Genomic DNA, 27,204 nt, shown 5'->3' on the forward strand with positions numbered 1-27,204 from the left:
AGGTTTCTCCCATAGATGAGGAAGATAAATCTGAGTCTGTTCCTCTCCTTCTGGCTGATTTCACTCAACATGATACTCTCCATATCCATCTACACTGCAGAAAATTGCATGACTTTCCTTAAGGCTGCATGGTATTCCATTGTATATATGTACCATAGTTTCTTTATCCAGTCATCTGTTAGTGGATGTTTTGGGTTGTTTCCATATTTTGGTATTGTATATATTGCTGCAGTTTGGATGTCTTTTCTGATTTGTGCTTTGGGGCCCTTGGGATATATACTCAGGAATAGAATTTCTGGGATACATAGAAGCTCGATTCCTAGTTTTTTGAGGGATGTCCACATTGTCTTCTAAGAAGGTTGGACCAGTCAACATTCCCAACAGCAGTGAATGAGGGTCCCTTTTCCCCCACATCCTTGCCAACACTGGTTGTTGTTCTTTTTTGATGAGTGCCAGTCTCTGTGATGAAGTGATATCTCATTGTTTTAATTTGCATTTCCCTGATTATTAGTGACATGAGGCATTTTTTCACATGCTTTTTGGCAATTTCTCATTCTTTACCCTTCTTATCAGTATCATGAATTTACTTTCATTTTTTCCAAATCCAGTGGATATTGCCATTTATATCATTTGAAGTTTTAGCATTTTCTATGCATTCTTCTCACTCCCTTACAGAATACTTATCTACCATATATTGAAGTTCCTCAATTTTGTTCCTGTTACAATTCTACACTCTTTCTTAGTTTTACCTTCTTTCTTGAAATTTTAGTATAGTGATGGCTATGCATCAGCTATGCCATCATCACAAGATTCACAACCTCTTTAGCCACAAGGTACAATATTTGTACAAATTTAATGACTTATCAGAAACAGTAAAATACCTAATTTCTCTAAGACTCATTCCTCATTTTTTAAATGGGTGAAATTCTTAGAAAAATATAATGGAATCAGGGGCTGGAGCAATAGCACAGCGGGTAGGGCCTTTGCCTTGCACGCGGCCGACCCGGGTTCGATTCCCAGCATCCCATATGGTCCCCTGAGCACCGCCAAGAGTAATTCCTGAGTGCAGAGCCAGGAGTAACCCCTGTGCATTGCCAGGTGTGACCCAAAAAGCAAAAAATATATATATATATATAATGGAATCAATGGGGTAGAGAGACATAAAGACACGCTTCAAACTGATCTCCTAGCTACCAGGTTTAGTATCCCTACTATGAATCTACTTTATTCTTATTTATCTAATTATAGGTATCTGGTAAAAATTAATATACAATTCCTAGTTTGGGGCCTCTCAATCAATAATCAGGGACCCTTGACACTAACCTGGACCTGTAGTTTAATGCTCTAGCCTAGAGTTATGGAGCTTCTGGAAACCAGTGGAACTGGGGTTGGGGATTCAGGGCAACACCCACAGTTTTGGTTATGAGCCATGTGGGGGAGGCCCCTGTTCTAACCAGTTCCATACACTTGTTTACAGAAGTGTATCTCCAATGTCATGTTCAACTGAAATGTCTAAAATATGTTTACTATCCACTGTTGTTAATGAAAAGATTTTTCAAAGAATTGTTATGATTTGAGTTTTTTTCTTTTTCAAAATTCTAAGTTTGGGATCAATTGGCACAGTACTCGAGGACTACTCATGGCTATGAGCTCTGGGGTAGTTATTTGAGTTTCTTAATCTACCCTCTAGGATAAATTCCTTAAAATGTCTAGTATGCATGATCCGTACCATATTATCACAATGAACATCATATGATTTGCCTCTTTCTGGATGTGATAGATTGGGAGAGAGAAATCTTTAGTATCCAAAGCCTTTGTGCAAGGCAAGTGCCTAAATCCATATATTAACTCTCTGGCCCTAGATTTATTTTTCAAATGACCTCTTGCCCTTTTTTGTATAATTATTCTTGTGTAAATTTCAAATTAGCTGCATTATAATAGCATAATAGTACCTTCATTCTATTCTTCCCCAATACAGATTTATAGATATAAAATTGACTTTAATATTTTGTAAATTTAAATTGTACAGAGTGGGAATTTATCCAGTGTATATATTGTGAAATACCACAACAAATTAGTTCAAACATCTTGTGGTGGCATTAAGGCTCTCCTCTTATAGCAACTTTCAAGTACACATAAGATATTGAAAATTCTAGTCCATGTTATAAAGTAGACCAACAGAACTGTATCTTTATAACTAAAAGTTTGTATCATTTGAACAGATTTTCCCCACCCTTAGCACTTGGAAACCCAATTTTAATATTTCTATGAGTTATTAATTAGTCTATTTTTTTCTGCCTATTTCTTTTAGCACAATGCCCTCAAGGTCAATCCATGTTATTACAAATTATTTTTGTTACAAAAGATTTTTCATCCATGGTCATACAATCCTGAATGTGTCTCCTCTAATCTCAGAAGCTACACAGGATCAGTTAGGATTTGGATGGAAGACAAACAGCAAGAATCTCTTTAAGAAAACATTTAACAATCAATTATGTGTATGCACATATGTTTTATATAATGTTTCTTACTCATTTTCCATGGATCGACACTTAGTTTTTCTCATGTCTTGGCTATTGAAAATAGTTTTTGCTTCATTATTTTAGTTATACCACTATTAAACAAATTTCTAGCCACACTTAATTGTCTTTTTCCTCCAGGGTTTCCAATTTTCTTTTAGTCTACTTTTCTCCAAGTGATGTTTCTTCTTGTTTACCCATAACTAAACTTCCACGCCATTTTATTCTACTTTAAATGTCCATTTTCAAAAAATCTTATTGATTACATTAAAATAATAGCTGTATCAAACTATATGTATATAGAAAATTTGCTGTGTTGTAGCTACCAGGATACTAAAATCACCATGATGGCATATAATTTCCTTAAAAATATTTGTTAAGTAATAATTTTAAGAAAGATTGCTTCTTATGGAAAATAATAAAGGAGATTCCCCATGTGTATTCTGAAAAATATTCTTGCTTCCCGGCAGAGTGTACATTTTGGAATGAAAGGCAGATTGTCTTGAATGGAGCAGACAAATGTTCTCCTAGTAGTCTATTTGTACCTGGATAACAGAGATTTTTCCTTTTTTTAAATTAATTTATTTATTAATTAGTGAATCACCATAAGAGTACAGTTACAGATTTACACATTTTCGTGCTTGTGTTTCCCTCATACAATGTTCAAGAATCCATCCCTCTACCAGTGCCCATTCTCCACCAACAATAAACCCAGTATCCCTCCCACCCCCAGTCCCATCTCCCCCCCACCCACCCTACCTCTGTGGCAGAGTATTCCCTTTTGTTCAACGAGATTTTTCTTTATCCATTTTTTGAGGTATCCTAAGTAGCACTTGGGTTCTGGGGCCTACTGATTCTCAGCCAACTGGACCAGGGAGTCAATGCTTAGGAACAACTGTAGCCACTGGGGCAGTGCTTGGGGAACTCCAGGGCTGCACCCAGATATGCTTGGGGGACTGTGTGATGCAGGGAATTGAACTGGGGTCTGCTGACTCTAAGAAAGAGCCATAACCCCTATATTATCTCTCTGGTTCAATTATTTCATTTTATGGGAGCTACACACAGTTGGTCCATTTCAGTCCTTACTCAGCCCAAAATCTTGGGGCGGGGGGGGGGGGGTCTCTTCAGGTCTAAACAGTCAGAAATAGCACTTTGAACCACATCCCTCCCTTCATTTTTTTGGGTTTTGGGCCACATCTCGTGATGATCATGCATTACTCCTGGCTCTGTGCTCAGGAATTACTCTTAGTGTTGCTCAAGGGACTACGTGGGATGCCAGGGAATGAAGCCAGGTTGGTCAGGTGCAAGGCAAATGCCTTACCTGCTGTGCTGTAGCTCTGGCCCTTCTTCATTTATTTGTATTCTCTATTCTTATCCCAATAGTTCAGTCTCAGACACTGAGAAAAAGAAAACTTTCAAATTATTTTTAGCACTGCAATAAGTGCATAATAACATATTCTCCCGGTAGAGGTTTGTGCTTATCAACAATTAATTTTAATAAAATTTTAGCTAAGGTCTCCTGGGGAATACAAATTGTAAGCAAAACCAATATTATTCCTACCTTTGTGGAGCTTGGTCTTACAGGAAAAACTAAAAACCAACAAGCGTATAGATGACTGAAACTTGACCAAATGCTATAAATAATTCAGCTACTGCTTCATGAGAGCTCGTAATAACAGGTTTCGATCTGGTCGGGAAAGGCATACATGAATGACAAGGACAGGCAGCAACAAAAAGAGAAAGCAAAAAAAAAAAAAGCAAGTCATGTAGAGTGAATTTCTCTGAACATAGAAACACTTTATATTCATCCCAGATTTTCAGTAAGAACTAAATTTCTTCATAACTCCTTAGAGGTAGGACTAACGTTAAATCGATCTTCTCTCTCACTAACATCTGGGTCGAGAAGATAAAATGTAGCTCCATGTATTGAGTATTTTCGACGCAAGTAGGGAGACCGGCTATAGTCGGTTGCGCCTGACATTATCCCCCATCTTTTCTTTCTGTGATGGAACGTCTCTGAGCGTTCTCCAACCACAGGGAAAAAATACAGGTCTAACAAATTCAACGATTTATTTCCAAAGAAATCTTCAGCTGATGTCAATTAAAACCAGCAGCCACTCTGTTCGAGAAAATAAGACATTTTTGTTATCGCTGTAGTTTCTGAGGCTGTTCCCCGTTCCATATACTCATGTCTAAAGGCGAGAAAGCAGGTTCTACAAATAATTCTCAGAATGCAGAGCTGTTTACAAGCTTGACTTCCGCTTCCTCCAGGTGCGACCGTTTTTACGGCAGAAACCGGAAGAGCCCACCCAAACTACTTCCGGTCGTCGCGTTCTTTAACCGCACATTCGGCAGACTACTTGGCGTTTGGCCGACTGTGCCGGCTGCCTTGAGGGCAGATGACTCTCAACTTTACCTCCTTTTTATAATTAACTAAACAAAACTAGTCTCGGTCTCCGCGAGAGATCGAGAAAAAAATTACTGTCACAGAAACTGCGTTTGGATTATATTCGGCTTCCGCCTTTCAACTTCCGTAAGGGGAGGAGCTGTTTCTTGGATACACGAATCCCGACTAAGGTTAGAGTGGCGGGAAAGACAGATTGTGGAAATTTTGATACTGGAACATATCTTTGCGATTCGTGGCAAAACTAGTACCACGGGTGGGATTGCTGCGACCGGTTTCGAGTGCTCTCTCTTCAGCTAGTTTGCAAACTCACTGCGGAACCACGGCTTTGCTAGTTATTAGCGGGGTGAGCAACCCCATTTGGACGTATTAAATTTCATGGGGCATAAGGATATGTTTTGATATGTTTACATGTGAAAATTGAGCCTTTTTGTCTGTAAGCCGAAGCACTTTTCTGAATGGGTTTAGGAAAATGCACGGTTACGTTAGTTTATTTTTTAATTGAGGCGCTTTTAAGTTATATTTTAAGCTAACTTGCAAAAGTCGGTTTGAAGCTTTATACGTAGACTCATTGTGGCAGTTGTTTTCAGGAATGGAAACATGTCGTTTGTGTACTATCAAGCAGCAAAGTAGGAAAAGCTGATATTAGGAACAGATGTGGGGGAGGGGAAGAGTAAATATGAGCAGGTTAATTTCAGAGATTGGAGCATTTGGAAAGAATTATCCAGAGAATGGTTTGAATTTTTAACAGAATACTCTCAAGGGGCGTATGTGCCAAACAACAGAATGTGATTACTATGTGCAATCATACAACAAAATAGCTTGCTTGTATAGAGCAAATGCTTCCTTTCCCTTTCCTCTGCTTTTTGTTATCCCCTGAGCACTGCTAGGAGTGATTTGAGCACAGAGCCAGGTGTAAGCACTGGTGTTACCGCCCCACCTCTTAGCTAAGAAAGTAATTACTTAAAGTTTGTTAGCTTTTGAGTGCAGCACACTTAGCTGTGCTCAGGGCTGTACTATCTCTCTAGTCCCCAGAGAGTGTCAGTTTGGCAACTTTAAAAATGTCACTGTGTTTATGCAGAGTTTACTGAGTTCAGTGGTTATTAGAACAGACTGCTAAGTTTATATTTTCTATGAGAGCCCTTTGAAAGAAAATATCCAATTATTCATAAGACCTACATATAAAATTTAAGTAAATTGTCTTTTATAAGTTTTTTCTTTCCCCTGTTTAGTAGTTTTTCAAAGTTCTTTGAACTTTTTGAAATGTGAATTAGTTCACTTATTGTATATTTTAAATTCACATTATAACTTTGAACAAATAGAATATTGTTAAATATTCTATTCTGAACACAATGTGTTCAGAGAGATAGAGTTGAATACAGTTTAGTCAATATAATTTTAATGTGGGGTCATTATCTGATAGTAATATATTAATTTATAATTACATATACGCAGAGTCTCTTGCCTCTGCGCCTGGCTGTCTTCTCCAGCGCCCCTTGTAGGGGGTGGGTTGAGTTTCCCTCCCTGCCCTGAGCAGAGTCTCCATAGCTGAAGACCTCCGGAACCCAGCCACAATCATGCTCAAGGCATGTTCCACACATTTGGATGAGCCTCACGCATGAAGGAACCGGCAGAGGAACCCAGGTGTGTGGGACCCAGGGCTGAGATCTCTAAGCCTGCTCGAAGGGGACTGGGCCTTTTCCTCCCAGATCCCCCATTTTCCAGTAGCTAGGCAGTTACACCCAGAAACTGCTCCCGGCGCCCGGGTAATCCCATCAAAGGCCAACATCCAGAGACTATAAAACCAAGCTCTCAGAAGCGCGAGGCCGCTTTGCAACATCTTATAGCCTAGTTCTCCCTCTCAGAGAACCTGGCAAGCTACCAAGAGTTTCCTGCCCACATGGGAGAGCCTGGCAAACTCTCCGTGGCATATTCACATGCCAAAACCAGTAACAATGATGGGTCTCATTCCCCTGACCCTGAAAGAGCCTCCAATGCAGCACCATTGGAAAGGATGAGTAAAGAGAGGCTTCTAAAATCTCAGGGCTAAGATGAATGGAGACGTTACTGAGACCACTCAAGAAAATCAGCAATCAATGGGATGATGATGATGATGATGACGATGATGACGATGACTTATATATCTGGAGAATTTTTGGTGAATACAAAGAACAGTGTCCAAGTCCGGTTATCTGGAAGCTCTAAGGTTTATTAACAATTTGAAAAATGATTATTAAGGTGATTTTAAAAAAAATGATTTTTTAAAGGTTTATTTTGGTGTGACCTACAATTTAATTAAAATTGAGTGTAGAAGGATTCACTCCACTCTTTGCATAGAGAGCGAACTTTCTTGCGAACAATGGTTTCTCTATTGGCCATTACTGATAAGACTATACAAGTTCTTTAAGGTTTGAATATAAAAGATTCTAATTTAAATTTTTTTTAGTCTGAACAAGTTGGTATCTTTCACTGAAAAGCCTCTTGATTGTTTCTTTCTGTTTTGGGGGGAGGAGGGCACCCAAAGCAATGCTTAGGGGGTTCTCTGGCTACTCAGGGCAGCACTGCCAAACTGTGCAAGCCAGACAGTTTGCTTGGGTTAGCCCTACTGGTGCTTGCCTGTGGGAGTGCTGGGAAACAGCTCAGAATCTCTCCTCGTCTGGTATGTGCTCTAGCCCTTTGAGCACTCTTTCTTGTCCAAAGAATTGTTTCTGAGCAAAGTATGAATGCAGGGAAACTATAGGCAATATTAAAAAGCCTTATTTATTTTTAAAACAAAATATTTAAAATGTATAGATAGAAAATACAGTGATGTATTAACTCTACCCAGCTTTATGACATTTAACATCTTGCATTATTTGCTCCAGAAATTAAAAAAAAATCTAATAGTGCTGAGGGTCTTTATCAGTAGTAAAGCTCATGCCTTGCATACACATGGCCCTCCATTTGATCCCAGCATCACAAAAATAAAAGTTTCAATATCTGGGAGATGACACAAAGTGCTGGAGTGCCTGCTCTACATGTGGTAGCCTTGGATTAAGTTCCTGTCACCACATGGTCCCCCAGCACTTCCTGCAGTGACACCCCCACCCCCAGCAAGTACATGCCATAGTAGGCTTTGAGTACTACTGAGTGTGACCCCAAAACAATAAAAAAATAACAAGTGAAATAAAAAAATATAATTCCCTCTGTTGTTGATGTTGCTGAGATGGGGATCACACACATTTGGCAGTGGTGCTTACACAGTTTTGACTATAGCACTTAATGGCCACTGCACACCAGATTGCAGTGCTCACACAGTGGTTTCAGTGCTCATGGAAGTTTGAACTTTTAATGGTGCTTGCACATGTGCTCACTGGGAGGCACACTCTTAAAGCACATAGTTATGGTTGTGTTCATCTGGGGTCTTGGTTTCAGACCTTTTAAGAACTAATACATATTTAAAGCTCCTAAGACTGTATTAATTCTCTCCAGAGAGTTGAAATAAATTTGATATTTATCATGTGTGCCTGGGGCCTAGAGAGATAGCACAGTGGGCAGGGTACTTGCCTGGCACACAGTGGACTGGGGTTTGATCTGAAGAACCCTATATGGTCCTGAGAGCATTGCTAGGAGTGATCCCTGAGTGCAGAGTCAGGAGTATGCCCTGAGTACCATCAGGTGTTGACCCCCCACCAAAAAAAAATTCATATGCCTATGAAAGTTCAGTGGGTTTATATCTATTTGGTCTATGCTACGACTCTCTCTGGTTTTGAAAAATTTACTTAATCAAACTGGAGCAATAGCACAGTGGGTAGGGTGTTTGCCTTGCATGTGACTAACCGGGGTTCTATTCCTCCACCCCTCTTGGACAGCCTGGCAAGCTACTGAGAGTATCTCACCCACACGGCAGAGCCTGACAAGCTACCCATGGCATATTCGATATGCCAAAAACAGTTAACAAGTTTCATAATGGAGACGTTACTGGTGCCCACTCGAGCAAATCGATGAGCAACGGGATGACAGTGACAGTGACAGTGATCATGTTCACATGTTTTAAATTTATTTTAATTTACATACATTAGTTCAAAATAACATTAGTAATGCTTTTAAACTTTTATAAGTGACATCATATAGAAGTGCTAGGTGGCTACAAGCCAGCTGCCAACTGAGATACACATTGACAGGATAGATATTTGAGTTTTATTCACACACCAAAACACACACACATACAAGGGAGTAGGCACTGAGGACATTAATACAAAGGACTCAGCTCTGAGGGTTCACAAACCTAAGGGACGTGGGACCTGGATAGCCCTCAGGGAGAGGGTTTTAAGCCCTATGCCCTTTTGCCTACCTGCTTGGGTGCATGCCTGCATATGGGTGCTCCCTGTCAGGTGAATCCTCACCACCTTGAGCAAGCAAGCAGAGGTACAGAAGCCATAAAGAGCAGTTAACACAACTTGTTACATTTACTTGAATCATCTTTGTTATCAGGTCAGATGTTTGGGATTTTATGTCCACCCAATTGGGGTCTGTCATGTTTTTTTGTACTAGGTTATAAACTCATGTCTCTGACAAAATGGGAGTCTGGCTTCCCAAAATGTTGCTGTGACCCTTTCAGAAGATATTCTAAACTTGTTTTCACTATTTTAACATTTTTTATGATTAAGTAAATATATGCAATGGTGTTTTAACTTCTACATGTAGTACTCTACTCTTTCATATCATAATTATTCATTTTTACTTTTTTTGCAATCCCACCCCCTTCATTTTTTCTTTTAATGACTGTTTAGATTGTTGTCAATTTTTGTTATTCTAAGTTATATTTCAGTATTGCCTTCAGATACATACATATGTGAGTTTATCTTGATGTATCACTGTCACTGTCACTGTCATTCCATTGTTTGTCAATTTGATCGAGCAGGCACAGTAACATCTCTATTACACTCAGCCCTGAGATTTTAGCAGCCTTACATCTCCTTATATGTATTTCCGAACGATTGAAGGCTCTTTCAGGGTCAGGGGAATGAGACCTATCGTTATGTTTTTGGCATATTGAATACACCACAGGTAGCTTGCCAGGCTCTGCCGTGAGGTAAAAATTCATCTTTAAAAATTTATTAAAAAATTTATCTCTATCTCTGTCATCCCGTTGTTCATTAATTTGCTCAAGCGGGCACCAGTAACGTTTCCATTGTGAGACTTGTTACTGTTTTGGCTTATTGACTACGCCACGGGAAACTTGCCAGGCTCTGCCATGCAGGCGGGATATTCTCGGTAGCTTGACGGACTCTCCTAAAGGGGTGGAGGAATCGAATCCGGGTCAGTCCGCTGTGTGCAAGGCAAATGCCCTACCGCTCTGCTATCATTCCAGCCCACTGGATATACATATTAAAGGAAAAATGGAGCTCAGTTTTTAAAGAGTTTAAGAGGTGCTTCTTGTTGTTGGTTTATTGGGGGGCCACACACAGTGGCTTACTCCTAGGGATTACTCCTGGCTCTGTCCTTAGGAATCTCTCTGGGTGGGCTGCAGGGATCAAACCTGGGTCAGTTGCCTGCAAGGCAAGTGTCTTACCTGCTGTTCTATAGCTCAGGTCCAGGGGGGTGTTGTAATCCATACTCCACAGGCAAATTAAAAAAAAAAACATCTTGAATTTAGGGAAGAAGAAACTAGCCTTGGTATCTTGCAGTCATCCCTAGGGCTAGCCAAAAGGGGAGGAACAAATAAAGTCAGAAGGAATCTGGCTCTGTGAATTGGAATGGAAGAGTCAAAAAGAAGTAATCAGAAAGTATTACTGATACTTTCTGGGATCTGAACGATATAGTACAGTGAGTATTTGCCTTGCATGGGTCTGACCTGGGTTCGATCCCCGCCACCCCATATGATCCCCAAAGCCTGCAGGAATAAGCCTTGAGCAGTGCTGGGTGTAGCCTTCCCCCCCAAAAAAAAGAAGAAAAGAGAGGATTTTTACTCTACAGACCAGTCTGTTCATTTTTTTATATTGGGGGATGGGGTTGGGGCCACATCTGGTGATGCTCAGGGTTAACTCCTGGGTCTGCACTTAGGAATCACTCAAGGTGGTGCGCTCAGGGGAACCATACAGAAAGTCAAGGATCAAACCTAGGACAGCCGCATGCATGGCAGGCACCCTACATCCTGTATTGCCTTTTCAGATTCCAAAAGAGTCCTTTTTTTAATATATGTGTAGCCATCTTAGGTCTTTAGGGAAGTGTCTACTTCTCTCCTTCCCATTTTTGGATAGAGCTATTGGATTCTCTGTTTTTGAGCTTTGTGAGTGATATATAATAACTATATATCCTAGTAATCATAAATATAATTGTATCATAAATATGATAAAACATTCTCCCATGCAGTAGGATGTTTTTTTACCATGCAAAAACTTTTTGATGTTGGCCCATTTGTTTATTTTTGTTTCTGTTGTCATTGTCCATGGAGTCAAATCATTATCATTGAAGACACCTCTGAGGTCCTTTTGCTGGAGAGTTCTGACTATATTTTCTTAAATGTATTTTATGAATTCCGGTCTAACCTTGGTACTTTTAATTTACTTTTAGGTAATTTGTGTAAATGGTGTGAAATACATCCCAGCTTCATTTTTTCACAAATGGCTATTCAGTTTCACAACATCATTTGTGGAAGAGGCTTTCCTTGATCCACTTCATGTACCTAAGTATAGATGTATTGACTTATTATATTATAAGTATAGACTTATTCATGTATGCTAAGTCATAGATGAATTGTCCATAAATATGAGGGTTTATCTGTGGGCTCTTAATTTTGATGTTGGTTTCTTTTTTTTTTTTGCTTTCTTTTTAAAAAAATTTTATTGAATCACTGTGAGATAGTTACAAGCTTTATGTTGGTTTCTGAGCCTATCTTTATTACAATGCCACACAGTTTTGATTACACTAGTTTTTTTTTTTTTTTGCTTTTTGGGTCACACCCAGCGATGCTCAGGGGTTACTCCTGGCTCTGCACTCAGGAATTACTCCTGGCAGTGCTTGGGGGACCATATGGGATTCCGGGGATTGAACCCAGGTAGGCCGCGTGCAAGGCAAACGCCCTACCCGCTGTGCTATCGCTCCGGCCCCTGATTACACTAGTTTTATAGTAAAATTTAAAGTCAAGAAACACAGTATGTCCCATCCATCCTGTTGTTTTGTGGTTTTTTTTAATTGCATTGACTATTTTGAGTGTTTTATGATTCCATACAAATTGCTAAGTCCTTGAAGAATGTCATCAAAATTTTGATGCAGATTCCTTTAAATCTGCATAACGTTTTGGATAAGATGGTCATTTTGACAATGTTAATTCTTCAAATCCATGAATATGAATATTTTCTATTTCCTGGTACCCTTTTTTTCCTATTTCTATAGTGACGTTTAATTGTTTTCAGTGCATAAATTCTTCACATTTTTTGTTGATTCCTAGAAATTTGATGTTTTTGGATAGTCTTTTGAATGGGGTTGTCAGTTTTTCCTTCTAGTTGTTTGCAAATAGAAATGCAATGGGATTTTGTGTATTGATTTTGTAACCTGCTATTTTGCTTTATTGTTATATTCTAAGAGTTTTTAATGGACTCTTTTAGAATCTTTTGAGTATAGGGGCTGGAGCGATAGCACAGTGGGCAGGGCATTTGTCTTGCATGCAGCCAACCCAGGTTCGATTCCCAGCATCCCATATGGTCCCCTGAGCACTGCCAGGGGTAATTCCTGACTGCAGAGCCAGGAGTAACCCCTGAGCATCGCCGGGTGTGACCCAAAAAGCAATAAATAAATAAACAAAATAGAATTTTGGGGGTATATTATCATGTCAATAGTATATACAGTCTGCATATTGTTATAGTTTAACTTCTTATCCAATTTGGATGCCTTTGATTTCTTTTTCTTGCCTAATTGCTGTGGCAAGCACTTCCAAAAGTACATTGAATAATAGTGGAGAAAGTGAACATCCGTGCTTTATTCCTTATCTCAGGAGGAAAGATTTCAGTATTATACCACTTAGTGTGATGTTAGCTGTGGCTTTTTTAAATGCAAGTCAAATCTTGATATCCTTGTTTTGTTTAGATTTTTTTATGTGTGAATGTATATTGAATCTTTTCATAAGCTTTATCAGTACCAATTGATATTATGTGACTTTTATCCTTATATTTTTATTGTTTGGTTATAATACATTAATTGATTTGCATATATTGAATCATCTTTTTATCCCTGTAATGAATTATGTTATATTACACTTTTGATACATTGTTGGAGTTGGTTCACTTAGATCTTATTGAGGACTTTTGCATCATTGTTCATTGGTCTATAATTTTATTTTTTTTAATACCCTATCTGCTTTTGGTATTAGGATAATGTTGGCTTTGTAGGTGCTATTAGAAACAAATTCTACCTCTTGTATATCCTGAAAGAGCTTGAGGCATACAGGCAGTAAGTGAAGATTTAAGAGAACTCATATCTGTACTTGGACTTTTATTAGGTACGTTTTTAATTAGTTTTGATGCACTTATGATTGATAGTTTAGGGTTTCTACTTCCTCTTGATGCAATCTTGTGAAGTTATGTGATTCTAAGATTTCATCTATTTTTTTTGTAGATTCTTCAGTTTAGTGGCATAGAGGTTTTTATTTTTAGCTCAGGGCTGCTAATAGAACCAAATAACTGTGATCACTGTCATCCTGTTGCTCATCGATTTGTTCGAGGGGGCACCAGTAACGTCTCTCATTGAGAGACTTATTTTTACTGTTTTTGGCATATCCAATACGCATGGGTAGCTTGCCAGGCTCTGCCGTGTGGGCTTCATACTCTCGGTAGCTTGCCGGGCTCTCCGAGAGGGGCTGAGGAATCGAACTCGGGTCGGCCGCGTGAAAGGTGAATGCCCAACCGCTGTGCTATCGCTCCAGCCAACCCAAATAACATTTAAGTTAATGTTAACAACATTTAAGAATAGATAGTGTATTAACTATCTTGAAATGGGATAAACCCTGGTAATTTGTTATGATTTGGCTTCTAGATTAGTAATTAGAAAATATTGTTGAAGTTTGGTTGAGATATCATTTGTCATCTGCAGTGAATTATGAAATCATGTGAGCATTTCAGATTAAGGTGGTATGAGTTTGCTGTTATATGGAATACTGAGAAATGAAGGATGAAAAGAAAAGAATACAGTGAGGAAAGGCAATAAAGGATTTCTCCTTCAAATTAAACTTAGACAACCCAACTTTTTTTTAGCACTTTCCTCGGAATTGTATGTTCTGATTAACTTATCTTGCAGCAGCAAAACTGAAGCCTGTCTGACCTTGACTGCAAGAATTTGATGACCATGAGAGCCCAACTAGAGACTGACGAAAAACATGAGAAAATAGTATTTGGGGTAGAGGGAAGCAAGCCAAACCTGGCAATGCTCAAGGACTGTCCCTAGCTCTGTGTTCAGAAGTGACCCCTAATGGTGCCAGGGATTTAAACCAGAGTTGCGGTCCTGGCAGCCCCATGCAATGCTAGAGCCCCACATGCAAGCACAACAATCAAGTTCTTATTTTTTCTACTCTCTATGATCTGAGAACATCATTTTAAAGTACAAACTGCTAGAAAAATTTCTTGACTTTTAGTGTTCTTTGGAGATAAAGGATTGAGCAAAGAATGAAGGAAAATGCATGTGTATGAAAAATGCATGGAGAGAATAGAAAGGCAAGTTAGGGCCCTGTGATCAAGGCCAATTTTGGGGTCAGAAGTTCTATGACTCCCATGTGTATATAGGTAAAAAAATTGTTTTGAAAAGTCAAAGAACATTAGAACCAGCACAGGAAGAAAAGAATGTTTAAGAGTGTTAAAGGCAGTTGGTTTCATAGGGTTTCAAGGGTTTCCATGGTGAGAATCAGCATCCATGGTGAAGGAGTGAAGAGACTTTGCATAGCAGTAAGTCAGAAGTTCAGGACCCAGAGGCAAAAGTAACAAGACAGGTTTAAGGAGTTATGGTCTCATTTAAGTGTGTGTTTATGTATGTGTGTGGAGGGCGTGAGTTTCCAAAGAAAGTTGTGGGGCACACAAGAGACTTGAGCGTTCAGTGGCTGAGAACCGTTTCCCTGGCTGGCCCATAGCATCAAAAGGATGAAGGACCAGGGAAACCAAGCAACAAGGCTCCAGGCTAAGTTGGTTGTCAGTTTATTTTTCTCTCCTCCCCAGTGTAGTCTGATCTCTCCCTTACTGCACAATCACAGTTGTGATTTGGGTCATAGTCCCAGTCATCATAATTCCCTCATCCTAGTCTCCTTGTAGACCTCAAAGTCCTCTCTTTCTAATCCCCTCTTTCCCCGTACAGCATAGTTATATAGAAATCATGAAGGGTGGGGTACACATAGGTGGGGTTTAACATTGTCATAACAACAAACAGAGGTAAAGGCTCTCTCTAGAAGTTGATTGCTTGAGTTCCCCTGGAAATTGAAAAATCCCAAGTGTAACAGAGGGAAGACAAATTTGAACTTTGCCTGGTAAAATGTGATATCCTTAGGGATATAAAAACAGAGTAGAGGGATAGTGTCTTTAGTGCAGACATAGAAAGAAAGTGAGCATAATAGATTATTGACATTGAAGGAATAGGCTCTGTTTGAAGGTCAGTTGAGAGAGTTTGAACACAGGAGCTTGACTAAAAAAGTGGGGCTGTCATGACATCCCAGGGGGAGGACAATCCAGTCAACTGTTGTTGAGTGCTAGATATCAGGATCAATCCAGGCAAAAGCAAAGATAGGTTTTGAGACCCAGTGCAAAGAGATAGTGAAGAATGCATCTTTGAGGTCCAAGGCAGAGAAGTCAGATATGGTGAGGGAAATGGAGTATAGGAGAATGTAAGGTTTGGGGACCACTGGGCATATGGGAATATCATGTACAGAGCGAAAAGAACGTCAGGCTTAAGGAATGTGTTAGTTCCAGGGAGATTGGCTTGGAGGGGAGGAAGGGAAGGGAATAAAAGATAAGAATTTGGACATAAGGTCCTTCTCAAGAGGGAACTGGAACATGAAGGACTAAAGAAAGGAAGGGTGAAGAGAATGGAGTGAGAGAGTAAAAAAGGTGCAGTGTGTAAAGGAATTTGTAATAATGCCCTCAACACTGGCAGTAGAGAGGAAGAAACAAAGATGTCCAAAAAATTTGGATGGGGTGAATAGGTTGCCCCTATATCAGTAATAATATAAATAGCAGACTTAACTGCTATCTGAAGATTTGCCCTAAGTTCAGCCATGAGATGTCAGTTGCTGAATTCTGAACAATTCTTGGCATCCTTCAGTCAACTAGTGGTCAAATTTGTAATCCACAATGATAGTGGATGTAAGAGCTGCTTATTGGAGTTTCCCTTGTTAACTGTGCTGAGAGAAAATGAATTTTTCTTCTCTTATGAGAGAGATAAAAACTAACGCTCTTTACAAAGAGGGCACAGCTCAAAGAGGTGAGTGCCTTTTATGTTGAGAATACTCTAGTGCCCATTTTGGTGGCACTTGAAGCAGGCACTGAGAACCATCTTCTGGCTCCATGACAGTTTGAGGTGGGGCCGAGAGGACAGGGTGTGGCAAGGACAGTCTTGAGGTGAGCTAATCTCTGTCCCTCTTCTGGTAACATTTTTTCACTTGAGCCTTGTTCTGCCTCATCTCATTTGTTAACACTTTGACAGGTGTTCAGTAGGACAGGTGAAGGGATTTGGATTCCCATGTCTAATCTCTGTTTAATGTCTGGGCAGTTTGACTGGTAAACATTGGCAAGAATAGTTATTCCATCCTGGCTATTAAGCCAGTTGACATAGAAAGAAGGCAGGATGCTGCTAGAAAAGTGGCAGAGGGTAGGGGAACCTGGAACAGGGTTCCTTGGTGACAACGACCATGTGCAGGGTGGTTATAGGAAAGAATTTTTAGAAACAATACAGGAATATGACAAGCTTTAGTTCAAAGAAGGTATGAATGTAAGGAAGCTTAAGATACTTAACCCTTTATTTAAAAAGTGTGTAGAATTGGAGAAGAGTATTATTGGAAGATTCACCTGAGATCAGGTGTTCCCATTGTCAATGTAGAGTCACAGTAAATAAAAGTTGCTTAAGATTAACATCCTGGCCTAGGAAGAAGAATTTTTGACATTGAGGAGTGTACAAACTTGAGGGGAGTCCTTAGAGACACCAGGAGGGAGTTTGCTATGTTGAATCCCAATTTGGGGGCTTACCTGAATGAAAAAAGGAAATGGAAGCCTAAGAGATTATAGGATGGAGTCAGTTCACTCTAGGTGTCCCCAGAATGAATGAAGACAATAAGACAGTGTGACTGGAAAACTCAAGTCATCACAGGGGTGTCCCTTGCAAATACATCTGATAGTTCCTTAAATACAGAGAACAGATTAGTAAAAGGCTACTACGTAATGTGAAATTCTCCTCAGTTCCTCTAGCTTCCAGTATCAGAGGGAACAGTGGGGCAAAAAGGATGGGTATGCTGAAGGCAAGGTCTTTTAAAAAATAGTTCTAAATTGATATCTTTTTAAAAAATGGTTCAAGAACAAACATGTTGCTTAATTATGACCAAGAATACTAATTAAAATTGTGTGACCTTGACAAATCATGTAAGTCTTAAAATTAAGTTTTTAGTCTTTATTGTAAGGCAGAAATATTTTGACAAACCATTCCTGAACTATCAGAAAAGATAAAGCAAGCCAGAGTGAGTATATCATATCTTGGTGATGATCAAATTCGATGATGACTAGCTTTGAAAGAGCTAGTGAGGGAGAATGAAAGAATAAGCGTGTATTTAGTAAGGAATACACACAGATTCAGCTATAAAACGTGATCCTTTCACCCTAGATCACACCCACCAGGCCCCTTCAAGAAAGAGCATTTCCTAGGCCTTTGCCTGCCCAATTCAGCCCAGCTCAAGGTTTCCTGCTAGAATTCAATCCAAATCTTCTAGTACACTAGGTCTCAGGCAACTTCTAGAGTTAGCAGTGCCACCGAATCTTGTTCATTCTCTGCAGAAGCACCAGTCATTGCTTGGCCATGCAAAGCAGGGATCTCCTTTGTTTCTGCTGCCTCTACTCTGAAGTGCTGGCCAGAGTTCTGGCCACTAGTTGTGTTTCAGGTGGAATCCCTCTTTAGAGGGTGCCTCTCCTTTGTGTGTCATAGCAGTGACTTCTCCACTTCCTCCCACTTTGTCCTTGGGTTTTCTTTACCCTCAAAGGGGTCTTTAGGACTCAGAGCAGGGACTTCAGTAGGGAGGAGGGTATGTATAATATCTTTTGGGGGCCGGAGCGATAGCACAGCGGGTAGGGCGTTTGCCTTGCACGCGGCCGACCTGGGTTCGATCCCCGGCATCCCATATTGTCCCCCAAGTACTGCCAGGAGCAATTCCTGAGTGCAAAGCCAGGAGTAACCCCTGAACATCGCTGGGTGTGACCCAAAAAGCAAAATATATATATATATATATATATATATATATATATATATATCTCTTATTCACTGTATTACTGTCATCCCATTGCTCATCAATTTGCTCGAGCGGGCACCAGTAACTTCTACACTGTGAGACTTGTTAGTGTTTTTGACATATCGAATATGCCACAGGTAGCTTGCCAGACTCTGCCATGTGGGATAGATACTCTCTGAATACCTAGTGTTAGAATGATAGCTTAGCATGCTGGGCACATGTTCTGCTATGCAGAAAACTTGAGTTCAATCCCCATAACCACATGGCTTCCCTTGAGCACGACCAGAAACAACCCCTGAACACAGAGTGGGAGTAGTCCCTGAGAACTGCTGGGCGTGACCAAACTTAAAGCAAATAAAATATAATTATAGCAATCTTTCCATGCTACCTGGTGTGTGGGGTGCCTATCCATACAGTGTTCTTCTGGGCTTCTTGCATAAAGGGAAACATTCACAACATCAGGAGCCCTTGATACTCTGCAAACAAGAGGAACATGTCCTCATTCCTTGCAGCAAGAACCCACTTAAATGGAACCATTGTTGACTTTCAAATGTAAAAGTACAGGGCCAGAGCGATGGCTCAAAGTGCTAGAGTCCAGAGTGATAGTACAGTGAGTAGGGTGTTTGTCTTGCACATAGCTGACCTGGGTTCAATTCTCGGCATCCTATATGGTCCCCCAAGCACTACCAGGAGTAATTCCTGAGTGCAGAGCCAGGAGTAACCCCTGAGCATCACTGGGTGTGACCAAAAAAAGCAAAAAAAAAAAAAAGTTCAAGCTTTGTATGTGGGAGCCCCACGTTCAATCCCTAGCATGGATTGGTACCCCTTAACACCACCAGGAGTGGCCTCTAGACAACTAAGCAAAGCAAAAGATGGAAAAGTATATCTTCAAAGGGAAATTTGATGGTATTTACACTTTATAAATTTGAATAGAGCTTATTAGAAACTTCTGGCAGCTCATGCTGTTGTTACCATTGAACATGTAGCTGAAGTCACTGTCATATGGTCCCGGAATAATGGTTCTCAAACTGCTGAAGTGTGCTGCTGCTTCTGGAGCCCCTATTGATGTCTTTCTGGCTTTGGATCCTCGCCAGCCAGGTCCAGGTGGCCTTTGGCAGTCAGGCCTTCGAGTGGTTATTGATCCCAGGACCGACCACCTCCCTCTCAGAGAAGTGTCTTAGATTAACCTACCTACATCTGCACTGTGTGATGAACTCTCTCCTGCATGGTGTAGACATAGTTATCCTGTGTGAATGGAAGGGCACTCACACAGTGGTTCTGATATGGATGGTGGCCCAGTGCATGCGTGGCAGCATCTCATGTGAGTGCCCCTAGTGGTCATGCCTGACCTTACTACTATAGATGCTGAAGAGATTGAAAAGGAGTAGCCTTTTAGCTACTGCTAAAAAGGCTATTCCCAAACCTAGGAGAGAGCTTGGAGTGGATGGGCTGCTGCTCCCACACTTATTGCTACAGCTACAGCTAGAACAGTTCCCTTACTGACCATGGAGTGCTCATGCCACTAAAGACTGGTTTGCAACTTCTACTGCTCAGGCTACTGAACAGCTAGGAATAGCCAATGAATGGTCTTACACTGACCTTCCAAAGACTCTTACATATAATGTGAAAGAAGGCTGATGGAAAATAAACATTTTTAAATGAGTGTAAAATGTGGTTACAAATATTGGGCAGTAAAGTCAAATGTTTGAAGAATGGTTATAAGATTAATCACATACTTTGATATTCAACATTTTAGAAAATAGAACTTTCCATGTGACATTCATTTGGAGTAATTTAGCTTTCAGGAATAAAAATAGCAATACATTTTTAGTAGAAAATAACAAAATACATGAAAATGACAGAGAAAGCAACATATTTATTTTTAGAAGATTTTAGTTAATAAAATCAGACAGACAAATTCCATTTCTTGTATATCTAACTTCAGCTGATAAATTTATCTTTAAATACCATCTCTCATATATAGCTTATAAATATATAAACCTATCTAGATACAATTTAAATGTTTATAGTTTAATTCTAATTGCTTCATACCTGTAATGAAAATTTAAAGTCAAGTTTGTATAGTTCCATAAAATTAAAACACTATAGTTAAACTTTACTAAGATTATAGACGTTTTTGCTTGTTTAAGACAATCTAACACATAGGGATACAAAGAAATACTAAATTTGATCAAGATATCTTCTATGTCTTAAAATTTTCTCTTTATTTGTATAAAAGTGTTTGCTGAGCAATAAAACAAACAGTAGCCATGATTATAACCCAAAGAATTAAATAAATGTCATGGGTCCATATTTAAAGAAATACTAGACAAGTAAATAAGTGCGGGAGAAGTGGCAAGTGTTACAAAGAATTTCAATTAATGTAAAAAGAATCGTAGAAATAGAAAAATTACCATTCAGATACTACAGTGCTTTACTATTGAAAATATCTAGCTATATATACTAAAATTAATGGATAGAATTTTAAGCATAACAAAATATTGGACCAGAGAGATAACTGGAACCAAATATTTATTCATTATGTAGGAAAAAAACACAACTTTTCAATGAAGAAATTTTGGCAGATAATAACCAGTGATCAAGATAACATTGCCCTTTAAAATAACTCATATGGGACGTGGGCTCTCTCTTGATGGATGTGGTATTGGAATGATGTATGCATGAAAAGTATATGATTAACAGTGTTATAAATACTGGTACTCAACAAAAATGATTAAGAATGACTTATGCGATAAATTTTGTGTTTTTACTGCAGTTTAAAAAAATCATATCACCGTTAAATATTAGGTATATTGACATCAGCTACCCCTGATATGATGTACAGAAATGACCACAATATAATTTCTGTGATATTATTTTCAATAATCCATACTATTAATTTAATTATAAACTGAAGAAAGTCCCAAACCAAAGAAATATTTTGTTAACTTATTATGAAAACCATTGCGTAGTATATTTAAGTTGTAGACACTAAAGAGACATAGCTAGGTGCATTGTGGGATCCTGGGTTGGATTCTTGGGGGAGGAGGGGAAGGACAAAAGGGATAAAACTGGTAAAGTCTGAATAAAGTGTCTAGCTAGTAGAATTGTGCCAAGGCTTATTTTTAAATTTTGATGACCGATTATGTAATTTTTTAAAAAAAATTAAGTGAAGTTAATGATCCCCAGTACTTCCGGGAGTGATCCTTCCTCCTGCAGCACAGAGCTGCGTGTAGTCCCTGGGCACCAGTGGGTGTGCTCACCCCCAAAAGAAAGTATGTAATTGAACACTCTAGTGTTTTGCAGATTTTTAAGTCTACAATTATTTATTTAAAATGTTTAAACTGGGTTTAAATTCTTTATAGCATAGAACTTCAGAAGGGGGTTGGAGCAATAGTAAAACCAACCAACCCAACAAACAAAAACAACATTTTTAGTAGTATTGTATATCTAAAAGCATTTTAGGTAGGTCACTGAAATAATTTACTCAAACTTATTAGATATTTTAATTTCATTTTTAAATTTTGGGTTTGGGTCACACCTGGCAGTGCTTAGGACTTACTCCTGGCTCTTTGCTCAAAGATTACTCCTGGTGGTGTCAAAGGATGATGGGCAGAGCTGGGGATCAAACCAGGATCAGCTGCATGGTTTGATCCCCATCTTACCCGCTGTACTATCTCTCCACCTGACCCACTTTACTATCCCTACACCTTTACCCACTATACTATCTCTCCAGCCCTAGCTTTATTTTTCCTTATAACAAATACTAATTTTCTTTGTTCTTTCTAAAATCCAGTTTACTGATATTATGTTATGACCAACATAAATATTAAACACTTTATCCCAAGAAAGAAGGTTCAAAATTAAGAGTCAACCATGGGTTAAATCTGTTTGAGCTAGAAAGGTGTTATTTAATTTTGTTTCTTTTCTGTTGCCTTCAAAGCCACCATTTGAGGTTTTGCCATGGTTATGGAATAATATTATATATTATAATATTATATAGGGCATTATATAGGGCAAACAAGTCTCCTCAAATTTTCCTTTGTAAAAAATAGATCTATGGAACTAGACAATTTATTTTTTCTTTTTCCTGTATTTACTTATTTTTGCATTTTTGGGCCACACCCAGCAGTTATCCAGGCTTTCTTCTGTATCTGCACTCAGGGATCATTCCTGACAGGCTGGGGGACTATAGGATACCAGGAATCAAACCCAGATTGGCCATGTACAAACCAAGCACCCTTCCTGCTGTGCTGTCACTCTGGCCTTGGGACTAGGTGACTTCTAATGTTCTGATATCTTGTCTAATGTTTGGTAATTACCAAAGACTATGAACTTATATAATTTTTCAAAGTAAAAAGGAATCAGGAAATGTATTATAGTTGGAAAAGACTTAACATTTTATTTTTATTTGGGAGAGAGGTGTGTCTGCTGATTGTGCTCAGGGCTTACTCCTTGCTTGGTACTTAGGCATCACTCCTGGCCTGGTTTGGGGGATTGTATGTGGTGCTGGGGATTGAACTCGGGTCAGGTGCATGAAAGGTAGGTACCCTTTCACTGCACTCTTTCCAGCCTGAATAAGTAATTATTTAAAACTCTGCCGTTTGCTTTATCTGTTTGAAGTATATAACAGAAATATCAAAAGCTGACATTGGATATACCATTTCTGTCATAAACACCCCCAACATTTAAAAAATGAATTAGAGGGGCTGGAGCAATAGCACAGTGGGTAGGGCATTTGCCTTGCACACAGTTGACCCGGGTTCGATTCCCAGCATCCCATATGGTCCCCTGAGCACCGCCAGGAGTAATTCCTGAGTGCAGAGCCAGGAGTAACCCCTGTGCATTGCCGGGTGTGACACCCCCCCAAAAAAAAGCAAAAAAAAATGAATTAGAGGAACAATGATAGGACTCAAGTGGTAGAGCACATGCATAGCACATGCAAGGATTCAGTTCAATCTACAGGCACCACTGAGTATGATCCTGAGAGACTGTTGGGCCAGAGCACCACTAAGGTGGTCCCTATCACATTTTTTTCAATAGCAGCATTAAATTTTAGTATATCCCAACAGGTAGCTATTCATATGGTACCATTAACCATCAGTCATAATTCTAAGAATAAGGCTTATACCAATCATACATTAAATATTTGAGTAATAGTTTATTATTTTTTTAATTCCATATAAATATTGGGCCATTCTTATTTATATAAAATAAGGCACTTAAGGCCTCATTGAAACAAACTTTGAAAATTTGGGGGAGCCACTCATGTCAGTATCAGGAATCACTGAGGGCATCATATGTGCAAGGTTTACCTCTTCAGTCATTCCTGACCCAAACATTTCTGGGGCTGGGGGCCACTCCTAGTGATTCTTAACCAACTAGGATCCCATGATGACGAGGGCTTCTGATGGGGGCAAGTGGTTTCTAGGATCAAACTTGAATCCTTGTACATACACGGCATGAATCCCTGAGCTTTCTCCCCAGCCCTGGCCCAAACTTTTTAATATTTAAGGTACAGTTAGTATTATTGATAATACCCCTGAAAATATGTTAGCATAGTAGTATTGCTGCTTTAAATTTAGAATAAGAGAACCTAAAATAGCTTATGGAGGCAAAACAGTAAAAACAACTTAATTTGTTTCCTTATAACATTTTCATTTCATCTTACGAATGAGTTGCTAAAAACTACCTTATTTCTGTTATGTCAGGATGCTGAGAGGAAATAGACTTGAAATCAAATCTATCATTAACTGGAAATATGTCTTTCTAAGGCCACTTGTTACAAGTTTACTTTTTATCCTTATCCATCTTTCTTTCCTTACATTCAGATATAAGCTCACTGATAAGGAAAGGAATAGACATCTGGATATAATAAGGAGATATTTGAGACTTACATAAGGCCCCAAACAATCATTATGAATTCTATACCTAATTTAATTTTGGAAAACATTCCTCTTTAGCCTTCACTTTGCCATTATACTTATTTGCAAATAAGTTCCAGTCCTTTTTCTTTCCACCTAATTATCTGAGGACTACCTTTCTTCAGGCATTTCCATGATTAAGTTTGATGACAAATTGATTCTAAGGTGAGCTCCACTTTTTAAAGAACAGATATCAAGAAATTTCTGAATATGCTGTGTCTCCTGCTTCTAAACCTATTTCATGATAAAGTAGAAGCTAGCTCTTTCTTATAAATGTATACTTTTCTACTAGGAAATAATTTAAAAGCAATATTAGTCTATCTTTATGGAACTAAGTAATTCTAGGGCCAGGACTAATTAAATTGTAGGGGAGACATGAGTGTGAGCTACATATAGTCATCAGCTACTTGGGCATGACTCTTTGATCCCCGAGATCTATTCCTTTTAGGATTTTGTGCCAACCTGGAGCCAGCCTCTGTCTTTACCTCTCCAGTACCATGGGGGAAGGGGAAATTGGGCATAAAACGCTTAAGAAACCGGAACTCACTATTGCCAGTACCAGTGACTGAGCACATTTCGTAGGAACAAGGCTGGGATAAGGATCCGTTGGCTCCACCAAGGTTGTTAGGGAAATTACAGTCATCATAGAAATGCTCTTGAATTGTGAACTTTTCTCTATACTTAGTAATCTTTTGGTAAAGGTGTATAACAAAGATCACTGTGACAGAGAGGAGAAAGAGAAAGGAGAGTACAGCCAGAGAAATGACCAGGTATTTAGTGGATGGATTTACCCTTGTAGGATGGTTGGATGGATCCCGGAACTGTAGGTAGGGCTCAGAAAAGCCATCTACCAGCAGAATGTTGAGTGAGGCAGTTGTGGAAAGAGCTGGTTGGCCATGATCCTGAACAAGAATCATCAGTTTCTGCATCATGGGGTCTCTCTCAGCTATCTGCCTCGATGTGCGGATCTCCCCATTTTGTTGTTGAACAGAAAATAACCCAGGGTCAGTGGCCTTAAGTAGATGATACGAAAGCCAAGAATTCTGACCCGAGTCACCATCCACAGCCACCACCTTAGTCACAAGGTAACCTGCCTCTGCAGACCTGGGCACTAGATCATTGCAAGGCAAGGTGCCATTCTGCAGTGGATACAGAATCATTGGCCGGTTGTCATTATCATCCAGGACAACCACGCGGACAGTGACTTCACTACTCAGGGATGGAAAGCCACCATCAGTTGCTTTGACCACAAACTGAAAATCTTGAATGGCCTCATAATCCATTGTTCTCAGTGCATAGAGCTTCCCATTGTCTGAGTTTATGGAAATGTAAGCAAAGACTGATAGGTCTCCACTTTTTGGAGGCAGTAGCGAATATGTTACTTGGGCATTTTCACCCACATCCAGATCCTCAGCATGGACTTTACCAATAAAAACTGCAGGACTGTTGTTTTCTCGAACCGTCAAGAGATAGGAGTCTTCCTGAAATAGTGGGGGATTGTCATTGATGTCGGATATTAGCACCTCTATCACAGTCTCCGTGGACAGATTGGGTGGTCCAGTATCCACTGCAACAAGAGTGATATTGTAGCCTGAAACCTCCTCCCGATCCAAACCTCTGTCAGTGACCAGCGAGTAAGAATTCCTGAAAGTAGGCTTGACTGTGAAGGGAAGGTCTTCTCTGATGAAGCAGCTGAGTTTTCCTCCTACTCGAATGTCCCTATCTCGGATAGAGAAAAGGGCCACTACAGTTTGTAACGGGGAGTCCTCAGGGAGAGGGCTGGAGACAGAGGAGACCGTCACTTCGGGAGGATTGTCGTTCACGTCCACCACTTCCACCAGAACTTTGCTGTGAGCAGAGAGGCCTCCTCCATCGGTGGCTTGAATGTCAATGTCGTAAGTTTCAATAGCTTCAAAATCCAGAGGGCCTCGGAGCCTCACCTCTCCAGTTTGAGCGTTTATCTCAAACGTCTGGAGGACTGCTTGCGGGTTCTGGGCTAAGGAATAAGTTATCTCCTTATTGGAGCCCTCGTCCAGATCCGTGGCCGTCACCGTGGCCACCAAAGAACCGTTGGCACTATTTTCTGGTACCTGAGCGCGGTACACTAGCCGCGAGAACTGGGGCACGTGGTCGTTGACGTCCAGGACCTCCACGCGGATGTGGGCGGAGCCAGACTTGGGCGGGGACCCGCCGTCCACCGCGGTAATAGTCAAGTTGATTTCGGGCTGCTCCTCTCTGTCCAGGGGCTTATCCAACACCAGCTCAGCATATTTAGGCCCGTGACTGCGGAAGCGGGTGTGCAGGTGGAAATAGGCATTGGCGCTCAACGTGTAGTTCTGCAGACCATTGAGGCCGACATCCAGGTCCTGGGCACTCTGCAGAGGAAAACGTGAGCCCAGAGGGGTGCTCTCTGGAATCTTTAAAACCGGTTCCTTGTTTAGGAAAACCGGGGCATTGTCATTGATGTCAAATACCCTGACTTCAGCGCGGAAGGACTGCAGTGGCTCCCCTAAAACTATTTCAAAGTGCAGAACACATGGGTCAGCTTTGCCACAAAGTGACTCCCGATCCAATTTCTCCTTTACAAACAGATCCCCTGTCTTACGGTGGAGCCGGAAATGCAGCTTGTTGCCCTCAGAAACGAGCCTTGCCCCTCGTGCAGCCAGCTTCCCTACCTCCAGCCCTAGGTCCTTTGCCACATTCGCTACAAAAGAACCGCTCTCCATCTCCTCCGCCACTGAATAGCGAATGGTTGCCGCACCCCCCACAGATATGCACAGAAAAAGGACAAGAGATTCCACTTGCCTGTTTTGCAAGAGTTTTCTCTGTGCAGTCGCCATCAGTTCTCACACTAGCAGCTCCCTCTAGCAGCTGCCCCCTGTCGCGGGTATAGTTTCACTTTTCTGCCCACAG

The 27,204-nt window shown here is 40.1% G+C and overlaps 1 protein-coding gene across 1 annotated transcript; it reads right to left on the reverse strand.

The window, feature by feature from the left end:
* Positions 1-24,677: 24,677 nt before the first annotated feature.
* On the reverse strand, positions 24,678-27,131 carry PCDHB1 (protocadherin beta 1). The gene has a single exon (XM_004611109.2). The coding sequence runs from the start codon at positions 27,129-27,131 to the stop codon at positions 24,678-24,680; it is 2,454 nt and encodes an 817-aa protein (XP_004611166.2).
* Positions 27,132-27,204: the final 73 nt, after the last annotated feature.

The sequence above is a fragment of the Sorex araneus genome, chromosome 6 (genome assembly GCF_027595985.1).
Source record: "Sorex araneus isolate mSorAra2 chromosome 6, mSorAra2.pri, whole genome shotgun sequence".
NCBI classification, from domain to species: domain Eukaryota; kingdom Metazoa; phylum Chordata; class Mammalia; order Eulipotyphla; family Soricidae; genus Sorex; species Sorex araneus.

Bases quoted from the DNA above. Each gene is read 5' to 3' on its own strand.
- PCDHB1 (XM_004611109.2), bottom strand. From the start codon at position 27,131: ATGGCGACTGCACAGAGAAAACTCTTGCAAAACAGGCAAGTGGAATCT.